The sequence below is a fragment of the Apis cerana genome, linkage group LG5, assembly GCF_029169275.1.
Source record: "Apis cerana isolate GH-2021 linkage group LG5, AcerK_1.0, whole genome shotgun sequence".
In the NCBI taxonomy this organism is placed as follows: domain Eukaryota; kingdom Metazoa; phylum Arthropoda; class Insecta; order Hymenoptera; family Apidae; genus Apis; species Apis cerana.
This window is the reverse complement of record NC_083856.1, coordinates 6,642,703-6,657,257: the sequence shown is the minus strand read 5'-3', so window position 1 is coordinate 6,657,257 and position 14,555 is coordinate 6,642,703. Positions and strand designations below refer to the sequence as shown.

General features: G+C 30.9%; 1 protein-coding gene across 48 annotated transcripts in view; it reads left to right on the top strand.

Annotated features, from left to right (window-relative positions):
* LOC107997602 (TLD domain-containing protein 2) overlaps positions 1–14,555 on the top strand; it is a 178,978-nt gene that overhangs the window by 108,351 nt on the left and 56,072 nt on the right. For 30 of the 48 annotated variants that reach the window (XM_017056313.3, XM_062074715.1, XM_062074719.1 and 27 more), the window contains 2 exons: positions 6,505–6,573; positions 7,729–7,838. In XM_017056313.3, coding sequence (XP_016911802.1) covers positions 6,505–6,573; positions 7,729–7,838 — 179 coding nt within the window. Of the gene's footprint in view, positions 1–6,504; positions 6,574–7,549; positions 7,652–7,728; positions 7,839–14,555 lie in introns of those variants that run through there. The other 18 variants (XM_062074716.1, XM_017056315.3, XM_017056316.3 and 15 more) reach the window with 2 other exon arrangements.

The following is a 14,555-nucleotide window of genomic DNA, read 5'->3' as shown; positions in this document are numbered from 1 at the left end:
AATGCAACTGCATCTCTCATTTCCTTTCTTATATTAATTTTAAAATATTTAAAAATTAACAGTTAAATATTTATTTTATTAATGATAATATCCTTTATTATATCTTTGATACAATCTTTTTATTATTAAATAAATTGAAGTTAATATTAACGTGTTGTCGATAATAATTAAAATATCGATAATGGATAAAAATAATTGAAATTCTATTTTTATTTAAACCTATTATTAGAAATATCCTTAACGATATTTCATTGAGTTTTCGATGCATTCAAACTATTAATAAGATAATAATTAGAAGCGAATGAAATACAATGAACTATAATATAGTTTGAATATCTTAATATACGAAAAAGTATCAACAAGATATCGATAACTATCGATAATCGATAGTCACAGCTTTGTTCATTTCTATCCGATAATCTTAACGAATCTTAACGATATTATCTACGTATCAAAAACCATTAATAAGATATCGATAACAATCGATAATCGATAGTCGCAACATTTTATTCCTTCGATACGAATACTAAAATCGAAATTCACATCAAATGTGCGAAAGCAGAGGTTAGTTCAACTACGATCAAATATTATATTACGGCAAAAAAAGTTCAAATAAACAAAAACGACAAAGTTTACGACAAAATTTCCTCTTTTCGAAACTTTTCAAACGCATCTCGCGTTATGAGGAAAGATCGCAAACGCCGTTGATCACAACGTACAAAGATATACTTCATCGGAGAGGTTAGACCGTGGTGCCGAGGTAATAACGCGTGACTGGAATAATAAAAGACCCTGTTTTACCGATCGATCGTACATACACGAGATGAGCAACGACCGGCCGATATTACCACCGATGAAATATTGTCTACGCTTGTGATAAAAATGTGATGAAAACCCGGAGAAAACGGTCGGTGGAAAATGCCGATTTAAACGACGCGTATACGCCGCTTCTTTTTACGGCGTCGAATAGAAAGTTTGCGGAGGATCTAGCCAGGCTTCTCGAATGGTGTTGGCTGATTTAAACGGGGAGGGGCCTTTGTATCCGGAAACTGGCGAGCTTCGTGTCGTGACTTCCTGGAGGAAAGTTCCTTTTGTGTCGTGGAGCGTATAATTAAAAGTTAGTGTCTGGTAACGGTAGATTTTGAATGAAGATACGTACGTATGTATTATGAGAGGATTAATTATTTTTATAGGAAGTAGATATGTTAATTGAAAACTATTATATATCTGAAAAAAAAGATAATTATGATGCTAGTATGATGATAAACGTATTACCACGTGTTACTTATGTATCGAAAAAATTAATATTGATGAATTTGTCGATATACAATACTTTGATGGAAAATGATGGAAAAAAATAATACGTGAAGATTGAATCTTGAATAAACGTAAAAGAAATTAAAAAAAAAAAAGATTGTATAATAAAAATTGTAAAAAGAAAATTTGTTGTGATTTACAAAGAAGAAAAATAATTGAAAAAACTGTTTGTCTCGATGACTTTGAAAGAAAAATAACGCAATCGACCATGGAAATTTCCTTCCTGATTAGATACTGCTCCACCTTGGCGAGTTCATTGGAAAAGGTGAAGGGTAGTTAGTCGAAAACACACGTGAAGTCGTAATATTGACCATTTTATAAATTCACGAAGTTAAATTCAAGGAATTTTTTACGACACAAAATCAATACGTAGGAAGGTCGATTAATTTATAAAAAGATATAAAGATAAACCGTTTAAATATTAATCATTTATTAATTCCTATATACAATAATATATTCATTTATCAATATATAAAATCAGATTAATTATTTTACAGATATTTGAAATTCAAGCAATTAAAATTTCATCAAAACTCATCTCTCTCTCATCGATAATTAATTTTCCATAATATAAGAATAACGTACATTGAAAATCTATATTATGATATAATAATAAAAATTCATTTTTTTTTTATTACTGTGCTTTCTTCTTTCACGATCGATTCTCGTAACTAAGGAAATAAAACTGAGATAAAGTTAAAGTTAAAAATGCTGAAGAAGATGATGAAAAATAACGGTGAAAACACGAATCGCATTTTTTAATCATCGTCCAATCGAAAACTCGTTAAACGATGCGGTTGATTATAAAGTATTCGTGCACGTAATATTATTCACGATCGAATCGTAATCGGAAACGAGAAAATACATGGCATCTTTTTACCGCCAAACGGGGAATATTTAACTCGGCCACCAACGATCTCGAGAGTCTGATTCACAGTGACTGTCCAGTCACGTTTCCCCTTAAAATATTACCCCTCGAGAACGAGAACTGAATAATATTTCATCGAACTGTAGCCAGGAACGTGAGCAGATCGTGGATGTAAATCAACCTTTCCTTTTATCTCCTTTTTAACGCGTGGCGTTCGATTAAACCGAAATCTCCCGTGAAAAATCATATTTTTCTAAATAGATTTTTTTTTAAATAGAAACTCGATTGATTTTTCCATTACGATGCAAGATGTTTTTTACGCGAAAAGTAAAGTTTAAGGGAAAACTTTTGACGAGCAATGTTTGCCTGTTGATTTTCGAATTTTCTTCTTTTTTTTTTTCCCTTTTCCCTTTAAACACATCCGATGATGATCATCTATCTCTGCAACCCGATCAATCTCATTTTGACGCGTCCTTCAAACGCGTGATAGATCGTAACCATGACCTATCTTATCACCTTTACTTTTAACCTTTTGAAAACTTTCATATCTCGTGACATTTTCATCACCATTGATACATTAAATTCCAAGTCTTATCAATTCTATAGCGATATAACTGTAATGATACGTATTCAATTTCGAGTTCTTACAACCGTAACGAACGATATTACAATTTTTCAATGGAAATAATAAATTTCACGCAATTACATCCTAATCTTCTCCATCCTCTACCAACATAACCATACCGGTTTCCCTTATCCAATAATAATAATGTTAAACTTTCGAAAACCATTAACACGAAATTGATCTTGTTGCGCCAACTTTTATAATTACTTCATTTTACGAACTAATTACGATCGCACGTGTAAAGATCATCTTTTTTTCTCTAGGATTTTTTTTTAATCCACGAAACCATCCACGCGCGTTATTCGAAAGAAAAGAAAAGAAAAAAAAAAAAAAACATCGGAACATATCAGAAAACGTGTCGTGTCGCGGAAAATTTCGAAAGAATGCCTATTTTATTTCGAGCTCGACATCGGTCGCCTTTCTCCCTCCCGATGGAAATCGAGTCCGCGTATTCCGTATTTTTGCCTTGTACGTAAGTGCACCGGTGGAAACGAGTTTTCAACACGGTCGAACCGGCGTGAACGTTAATGCGCTCGTATGGACGTCACGGTGGTGGACGTTATCACCGGCATGGATCGGATCCACGAGGGACGATAATAAGCTACGGCCACGGTTTCCACGGTTCGACGAGCGGAATCCTTGATTTTCACGGTTGCAAATTAACAAGCTGACTTAATTTCATAATTTTCAACGAGGGGCGGTTAATTGATAGAGATATTATATATGGGTCAAGATATGTCTGGGAAGATCTTCAGAGAGTTGGAAGGGTGAAGGAATGTACGTTTTGTAATGTTGTTCATTTTTCTGACATTGTTGGTCAAAAGTGAATTTAGAATTTGTTGGAAGACGAATGTGATTTGACAATAGAGGAGAATTTGTTTTGTAGATTTTCAAGGGGATGGAAAGGAGGAGAGATATTGGTTTGATGATAAGAAACATTGAACGTGTAGAATCATGGATGAAAATGATGCTTCTGAAAATACGAAAAAATCGAAACTGTAAAATGCGAATTATTAATAAGTTCGATAAAACGCGATATATTAATCAATTTTAAAACGTAATAACGTGATAAGATTTTTGTTAAAATTTCTAGAATCTCTAAATTATTCTAAAATCTACGAGATCGTATAGAATTATCGTGGAAATTTTCACTCCACAACTCTGTAAAGTGTTTACGGGATATAAAAGTTACCAGAACTTGTGTTCTAGGGTTCCCTAGGCTCGAGATCTTTTAAAAAATCAACATCCACTATAGTAAACTCGTCGAAACGGTGGTCTCGTCTTTAATATATCGAATACTCGATGTTACCTACGTATCTTAGCAAGAGCTAAAGTTGTCGCATATTTTCCTTGGACGATCTGTCGATTGTCGACGATCCAAATTCATTATTTATATCTTCCACGTAAGTTGCTACGTATTTATAGAAATATGAAATATTAGCACTACGCAATATAAGAACCTACGCATTTCCCGTTTCTTCACATTTTCTTAATAACTGAAACAAATTGAAAAATGTTAAGTCGCTTCCTCTTTTGTCGTCCGTGACGTTCAACAACGTCGAAGACAACATTTGTTTTATAAGGTTTGACAGAACGAATTGTGCGCAGTCCGTGTTACAGTTTGAACAAAATTTTAGATCCGTTTATTTATTTTCTTTCGTGTCGTCTCTAGTGCTAGACGATCATTCAATGTTGTCATCCTGCCAAACATGACACTCTGTTTCCATAAATATAGCTCGATGCTGTATCGTGTCGTTTTTCATTATAAATTTTTTTTTTTCGTTGTTGAATAAAAAAGTCTGTCACAAGCCGAGTTTCGTTGTTTTTACATTGCGTTCTTAAGCGATAGTTGACAATGATTTACACGAGCCGATTTAATTGACAGCCACGGTATTACTTTTTCCAATTTATACACCAACTTTTTCTATTCTTCTACGTGTTATTCGCAAATTATCAAACATCTTTCGCGTGTAATAAGATTGTTCAAAATCTGACTTCGAATTTTCATTCGAACATATTTTTTTTTTTTGCTCTTGCTCTGTCATATTCGACCATTGTTAAAATTAATTTTCGTTTTTATTACAAAAAAGTATAAATGTTAAATCATAATTATAGGAATATAGAAAAGTAAATATTAATTATGAATACAAACTCAATTCAAAATCCAATAACACTCATGATCAAAACTAAAAATTATTTTTACAATAATTTCAACAATCGTTTCTCCAACCAAAAAAACGAATGACCATGTCCATTCTCTCTCTTCTTCTTTTTTTTTCATTCCTTCTAACATAATGCTCAAGACTTCTTCTTTACAACAGATTACAACATAAAAAAGAGAAAATATGAAAACCTACTTTTACAGCCAATCAATTCCAAAATAGCCAATGGAAACAAATGAGCTACTTAATTCCATCGCCAAAAAATAAATTAATACAGGAACCGGTAACGATATAAACCAGAATCTCCGCGGGCAGAGTTCGAAAATAGAAGTAAACGACTCGAATGCAAATCCGATGTAACGAGCGGACTCGTCAGGATAGGGGACAGTAATCGAATCAAAGCATCGCAGTTAGTCGTCGTGGAGAGGAAGCTGTGCGATGGCACAAATACGCCGTTTCGAATCAATCCGGCACCAGTCATCACTCCACTGTGTACCTGCTCCGCCATTTCATCGCGGAGCCGTCGATTATTCTCCTCTTCTTAATTAAAACGTTCCAACGTTTTCTCTCCTTTTTTTTTTTTTCTTTTCTCAAATATATCGAAACGATATTTCCGACTTTGGAATTTTGACAAGTTCCATTTTTGTCGTAATACCATTCCTTTTTGTAAGCGTATTTGAGGAGATCGATTTTTGAGGAATAAGAATGATAAATAGAAGAACTTCTTCTTACAAATTCATTGATTTATTAACCTATCCAATAAAGAAATCTTTATCTTAACTTTCATTTTTATCGCATTATTAACCGTTTGTTCTAACCTCTTCAAAGATGAATATATCTGACATGTTTTGTAGGTAAAAATGATGGGTAAAAATAACTGTAAGTCGTCGTATAAAATAAATTAATGATGATATTAAAAAAAAAAAAAAGGAGAAAAAAAAAATACGAAATAAAAATTCGTATAAAAATAGTAAAAGGAAAATACAAGTAGTAAATTTATTATACAAGAAAATCGTGTCTTAAAATAACCACAAAATAACTATTGGCTGCATAAACATAACTATATATATATATACAACGCTTAAACTTATGATTTATTAGCTATGCTAATGATTATGATAAAATCGTGAAAATTAGGAATGTAACTGAACTTTTAAGGTAGTCAAAAGTATTACGTTTTAAATGTTAGAAAGATCGTTCTAAGAATTACAGGAAAGTATTCAGTAAGTAATAAAAATCAACTGCATGAGTGCATCGGAATGTACGTTTGATTATCCTTTTTTTTCTTCTTTTTCTTTCTTTTTTTCTTTTTTTTTTTGTACACAACCTGTACAAAATAATTTTCTTACGTAAGCTAATCGCTTTTTATCTCCGCTATTTTTATTTTAAACCGATTCGTCCGCCAAATTTCTCAAATGTCTCCCAAATTTCTTTTCCCCCCAATTATAATTTAATTTTTATTTTAAGCATTTTCGCACGCAGTTTGCATGTAAATTCACCGCTGTTGTTTTGGATTGTTTGTTGCATCCTAGGTCCAGGCGAATGTCCCAGGATATCACCCATTCGAGATCCACCGAGAATCTCACAGTACCATATTTCAGGTACGTACAAATTCCAAATTCTACAAAACCAAATTTTCTCCATTTCGAGTGGCTGTGCGACGAATTGCAAGCATCGCGTGCATATATATATATATATATATTTTTAATCTCCATTTTTATATATATATATATTTTTCTTTAGTTCGAGCATTTTTTCCCCTTCTTTATCGTTTCTTTTTATGTTATTCCAGATTTAACAATTCTCGACTACTTGTTCAAGTAGTTGATCAGCAAAAAATTTCTTTTTCTCTTTTAATAATTATTTTTTTAAAATACCACGAATCTTTGAATCTTTGAATATATGTATACATCTCGTTATTGCAATTTAAAAAAAAATATATATATTGTTAATTAATTTTCTTTTTTTTCATAAAACAAAATTTCATTTTTGTTAAGGATCAAGGATTAAAAATCCACGAACACGACGCAAGTTCAAGTGGTAGCACAATTTAACAGATTTTACTTGTTGCAACATCAGATAACCCCTTCGCACCCCGTGCTCCTCCATTCGTGAAATTTGTTCTTTTTTTTTTCCTCCTCATGACCAGTAATTTCATTCACGAAAGCTCCATTGTTGCTTGCTATCTTCGCCGGCCGTTCGTCTCGTGGATTCATCCATCTTGTAGGATCCGTTTATACGACGCATGGTTCGTTGCATCGTGAAATTGCATTGTGCCCCGCTTCACTGGCTCTGCTTTTGCAAATAAAACAAAGAAAAAGAGAAGGGGTGGGGAGGGAAGGGGGAAGCAACGAATAATCGAGATTTTACTTGGAAAGAGACACGCTTACACGAAACACGTATTGGAATAATTAAAAAAAAAGAAAAGAAAAGTAAAATTATTATTTCATTTCTGATTATTTTTATTCTTCCAAAGAGATTTTAATTTTTTTCGATATATATATATATATCTTTCAAAATTTGATTAGGGGAATTCGATTGTGCAACGAAGACTTAGATAGAGACTTAAATAAATTTTATCAGAATAGTAAAAGAAATAATAATAATAATCATGGATAATTCAGATTAATTTAACCTCACGAAGGATTAATTTCGAAATAATGACAAAATTAGTAAAAGGTTGGATGTAGTTATAACTATTTTCGAGCATGGAAAGCGCAAATTTATCATTCTAATCTTAATTTATCCTTTCGTAGGAGCAAGAGTCGTAGCGTGGATCATGGATTCGCGGCGCCTTTCGATTGGGATTCGTCGAAGAACAAAGTCGATCAAGGACGATTCGAGTCGGTCGACGAATTCGCAAAGGGTGAGTAACTTCTTTCATTTTTAGAATTCCAATAAATACGCATAAATATCTGGAAAATTAAAAGAATAGGAGAAAAAAAATTTGAAGTAAATTGAAAAAAAACTTGAGTAAATTGACATCAAATGTCAACAAAGTATCCAATGGTATCGTATATAAAATCAAATCAAATTGAAATGACGATAGAAGGATTAAAGATGAAACAAATGATACGAAAATAAGATCGAGTGGAATATTAAGTGATTGGGATAATAATAAAAGCAAAATGTGGAAAAATAGGCAAGATTTACACTCGGTTATCTCGAAAACGAAAACTCCCTCGGTATTTTCATTTCATTTCGCGTTTATGCACCGCGTAATCGCTTGAATTATCTCCAACGATTAATCTTCGAGTAAACTTTCTTAATCTAAATTCTAATTCATGCGCACACCTGAAATCCTATGTACACAAATATATGAATGCCACGCTACTTTTTAATCAACAATTCAAATGTACAATATATAAATTAACATTATTCCTTGTTGTTCTATCCAAGATCTAGATCTAATTTAATCGTTTTAAATTCATCGAATAAAATAATTAAATAATTTACATGAAATATTGGAAATATGGAATTATTTGTACTCGAAATTGTTCCGAAAAGCATTTATGAAACCTTTCACCAACTAAATGAAAAAGATAATTAATAATCGAGATGGTAAGATGAACAAAAGCTATTCCAAGAACACATAGTGAATACATGGGAGAAAAGAAACTTTAACATATTCTTCATCATTATTATTATTATTAAACGACGATAAAATTAAATACGTGAAATTTAATTCAACGACATTTCATACATAACTTTCGTACAATTAAGATATCCACGTACTTGTGGATAAGAATACGTGTACACGAGTACGTGTGTAAAAAAAAAGAGAGAGGATAATAAAAAGAAGAAAAAGAAAGAATTTTCACTGTAAAAAAAAAAAAAAAAGAAAAGAAGAATGGAGTGAAAGTCGAAAGTGATCCAGTGGCCTGATAAAACGGGCGTTTGTGCTCGAGATTCGTCGTGGCTGGGTAGGAACACACGGAAGTTTCGATCGATCGGCCGAGGAAAGACTAATCGGAACAGGCGGCCATCGTGATCGAGAGAAGACGAAGGTCTTCTTCGATCTTGGGCGCTAAGCGTCCCGTATGCAACCTTACTCATTGCGAATTACATTGACTTACTTTCTTAAAGTGGCACAAATGCCAGGTTTGATCGATCGGTTTCGCGCGCGCGCGCGCCACCAAGCCTTTAATTGACATTCTTCTCGCGAGATTTATCCGCAGATTTTTACAAGAAGACACGTCTTCGTTACAAAATGTCTCGTCAATTTTTGTCTACGAGAATGTGTTACACTTATTGCGTGCGTATAGATTTTATACAGATTTTTTTCATATGTATGGAAATTTTAATTTTGCTTTTATATATGTAAAAATACATTGATAAAGTTTGAAAAGGCGTTGGATATCTTGTATATTTTTGTATTATCTGTTGTCTTAAATTGTCTTAAATTGAGATCCAGTTGAATAATATTAAATCGGATAAAAATTATTGGTTGATGCAATTTTCTATTGGCTGGATTTATATCAATATGATTTTCGATTGCATCAAAGTCGAAATAATTTTGTGACAACTTTTTTTCTTTTTGATTCCATATGATATATGTTTAAAAATAAGACTATTGTTATTTTGGATTATATATTTCTGAATATACGTATATCTTTTTTTAATTAATATATTTTTTTAAAAATAAATTTTTGTAGAAAAACTTACGAGACACTCGGTATAAATATTCTCGTCGATGCTCGTTATTTTTACGGCTGACTTTCGTTCTTACATTATAATATGGTTATTTTTAACACGAGTAACGAGGTAAATTTGTATCGGTTATGTTACCAGCTTTTCATTACAATATTCCGCGAACAGAATAATGAAGCTCATTTTAATCGAAACATGGAGGCTATTTAGCAGATATATTGGTTGTTGAAAATTAAAATTAAATAAATTTAAAATTAATTTCTTGTTCTTTTTTTTTCTTTTTCTTCTTTTTCATTTTTTCATTTTTTTTTTTCTTTTATGGAACGAGAAATCTAAGACAACTTGACTTGACAAAGAAAAAAAAAAAAAAGGAAAGGCCGACTTCATCTTGTTAAATTAAATGATATGTTTTTTTCATTTATATCTTTCAATATAACGATCTATAGTTAAAGGTTACCTTGCGTCAATTACGATAAAATAAATTACTTCGAGAAAATGCTATCATAGTTAATAAATTACTTGATCGAATAAAAAGATAGATATTAATTCATTTATCTTATGTTACCGGAAAACAATAATTAATGAAAAATCCTTCGAACGAATAAAAAATATTAATGTAGATATCGATAGTATCTAAGCATCTAAAATTTTGATCGAAATGTACACTCTTGCTTACATTTTTCTGCTGAAATGATAGATTCGAATATTAGTCTTAGAATAAAATTGATCTCACTCAAATAGTTATTACGATAAGAGCGATAGTAACTTCCCTCTTAACTCTATTAACGAAAAATACAACATCTTTCCAGATATAATCTCAAATGTATTCATAGTGTAACACGAAAATTATAATCGCGTATACGACAACAAAATATCTTACGTCACAATTTTCATCAGAATGATCCCAATTTTATCATTTAATCGATAATTTATTATCCCCGATTACACATCGCTGAATTATTCATCCACATTGTTGAACATTATTTACGATCGTCGTCCCCCCCATAATACGATAGAAAGAGAGACGCTTTTATCTCTTAATTTGCATCCGAGAGAGAAGAATTAAACCTTCCATTTTTTCCATTGGTTGCCGTTCGTTTGTTCGCCTCGTTAGTTTTACCAGCAAAAGTATCGATCCTGAATGGATTTAACGTGTTTAAACCCTCCATTCCGGATTTTCGAGCATCGAGGAAACGCAATGTTCCGCGTCCTGTGTCGAGTCGAATGGGAAAATCTAGATCACTAGGGATTAGAGGTTAGTTTATCGATTATCGATTATTATTAATCGCGTATCGAGCCCTCGACGCAACGTGCGTTTAATAATGGTGGCCGGTCCGGTTCATTAAAGCGAGACAGTTTAATTACTTACTTGTTAAGTTTAATAAGGGATATCGTCGATGTCATCACGTTTTTATAATTGTAATATAATATTTTTTTTAATCGTAATACGGTTTTCTCTAATTCTCGAAAAAATATTATCGAAAAAAGTTTCGTTAAATTTAACGAAAAATTCGTTCCTATTATTATTTATATGATTCGAAAATAAGTGAAACTGAATAAATTATATAACAGATTATTTGCATCGATACAATTGGCTTACATATATAATATATTGATATATATATATAATATATATATATAATATATTGATATAATAATTGATTTTTAGTCAAATTCCTGATTGAATTCGACTTCGAAACTCGATAAATTTGTCAGAAAGATCTCTTTCGTTATTCCAATATTTTTTATTCTCCGATAATAAGGATATAATACCTGAGACAGAATTATGACTCTCGACTCCAGTTATCCAAAATCGAAACGATATCCGAAAAACAAGAGAACGAACTTCGAATGAAAATTCGAAACGAAATGCGTTCGTGATTAACTTTCTCGTTAAGTCGCCGCCACTCTTAATTCTTGGAAAGAATGCGCAAGCAACGATGTTGTAGGGCCAGCAATATCGTTCGAGAGATTACGCGAAAAATTTAAATCCTCCCGTTGCGCAAGGGTTGTGGAAGTTGGGAGCCGGTTTATTAAACGGGAGAATCCGCGTTGGGATTAACCCAAACACATCGTGCACACTTTAATGGGCAGTGTGGATTTGCCGACAATGACAATGAATTCTCGTCCGCTCGCTTGGAAATTTATCTAATTACTCGGGATAGTGGCGGCCATTCCGTGAGATCGAGGAAAATTTCGTTTCGATATCGTTTCCAAAGCTCTTTTGGCGCATATCATCTCGATTAAACCAGTTGAAATTTTGAAGGATAGGCGAATATAAAATTCTGAATATAAAATTTCGGTGTAGGGCAACATCTCTTGGTCGAACGAGCTGAAATTTTGAGGGGTGGACGGAGAAGAATGTAAAATTGAAGTGTTAAATGTGCAACATTACATTTTGTTCAAACGAGTTGAAATTTTGAGGGAGGGAATATAAAATTTTAGCTTCGATTTCTTTATCTCAATTCTTGGGATATTAATAAAAATAAAAAAAAAATTTTGGTAGAATATATAATTCTGCTTACGTGTTCTTGGCAGTGTATATTAGCACGATTTATCTATTGTTTATCTATAAATATCGCAGTAGGTGATGTTCAAAATATATAACGTAGGGGTAAGCCAAAATCTAGTTCTTCATGGATCGTTTACAAGCATTATTAAACAGTGAAAATGTTTTTTAATGTAATGATAAATAGGGTTATATCTGATAGTTGATAAATAAAAGAGATACGTATAATAGTTAAAAACTAATTACATGCATTATTTTGAGTTTGATTTAATGAGAATTAATTTTTGACCTCTGATAATATTGAAATAAATTAACCCTCTGTTGGATCCTTATACGTATCTTAATAAATGAAATTGAATTTGAACTTATAAACAGAGTCGTGTTTTTTCTTTGAAAGCAAATAAATGTGATAATTTTCGAGATTCGAGATTTTAAAATATAATTTAATAATTTGAAATTAAGGTAAGTTAAATTAAATTAATTGAAGCTGAAATCAAGTTAATTTAATTAATATTCATTCGTTCAATTTGAATCGAGTTTCGTAATTAAATTAATTAATATTCGATTCACAATGAATTTGAATGAATTAATTCAAATATATTTCCATATATTTTATAACAAACTTGAAACGTTTGTCAAGTGACTCTAAAAACGATAATGCATTTTATTACGCAAGATATAAGATATTCTTGAAATTTCATCTTACTTTATGACAAAAACGTAATTTCAATCACGCGAATATTCAAGTTTATTAAGTGAGTCATCGCTCAACAAGTTTTACATATTTGTAATTATAAAAGAAATATCGATTTTTATCAGTTGACTATTTTTATCATTTCAAAAGTAGATAAATAAGAAAGAAAATCAAACAAAAAAAATTTTGAGGATGAATGAATGAAATATAATTAAATTAACTTGATTTCTTTAATTGTCATCTCAAATTTCGAGAATTAAATTCCAGATTGAAAAGTTGAAACGTGATACGACAGTTTCACTTGTATTACAGATTAAACTATGCTTTTGATAAAATACTTCGTTTAATTCGATTACAGGAACTTGATTGTTCGTAAATTATCGACTCGAAGATTGTCGAGATCAAACGTCGACATGTAATTAAAATTATATTTACGAAATTTTGATGAATTTTGTTTCCAAGTATAAGAATTTTTTATGAATTTATTCTCTTCGAATGATTATATAATTCAATAAATTTATTTATAAATATCTTATAAAAAAAGAAGAAAAAGAAATAAAAAGATAATTTCCGTTTAAAAAGAAATAGAAAAAAATGTTATAAAATTGAAGTACATCGCAAGTTCGTGTTTCGAGAGACATGAAGTTGGCTACTGATTTTTGTTATATATAGTTTTTAATGTCAACAACGTTGAGTTTCAAAGAATCGTCGCCAAAGTTTGAAATAAATCACAAATAAATTAATTTTCCAATAGAAACGTTTGTAAAAAGAAATCGATATAAATAGATAAGATAAAAACAGAACAGGTGAAAGTAAGATAAAGAAAAGTTAAAATTGAAAGATAATTAACGTTGGAAACGTTGGAAAGAGGTTAATAAAATAAAAAGAGATACATTGAATGCGAAAAATGAGAAAAGGTAATTCAAAGAAGACACAAAATGTTAGGAGAATTAAACTAAAAAAAATATTTATGAATGAGATCTTGCTTATAAATCAGTCACGTTTACATTATATTTGATTGTTCATAGTTCAAGCGAATCAATGTTTATAGACTTGAGATTTAACATCCTGACGTTGTTTAATAACTTGATACATTGTTGCTTATCCAACTGATTAATGAGAATCGATGATAATGTTTCAAATGAAACTAGTTTCATTTTACGTTCTTGTTCTTAAATAGATATATATGTATATATATTTGAAACGTCGATCGAATATTTTTAAAAATATTAATATATTTCATCATAAAAATACAAAAAATTTAATTAATTTCCTTTATTTTACGCAAATGTTAAAACTATTTTTATATCTAATTTTAATCTTAATTTTCTATTTCGTGAACAAGATAATCTGTACTCATACAAATAAAACAAATTATAGATAGAAATTAATTACTATTGGATTGGATAGTAATTAAAAAAAATTGGATATAGATATTGATGCAATTGTTTTTAAATTAAAAACACATTATTTATTGGAAAGTTATTTATGAGATTTATCGTTTTTTTGTCCCATTTATAATTAACATTCTACTCTTGTAACTACTAAAATCACATAAAGCTTCTTTGTCATAACCTAACCTATCACTGACAATAAATATCATTAAGATGAACCTTTTGATATCAAGTGACATTAAACCGATCGACTCGTTGACCAAAATTGGTTTAACGTAAACATCCTTAATAAGCGGAACAGATATGTGCCGATAAAAGACACACATTGAAATTAAA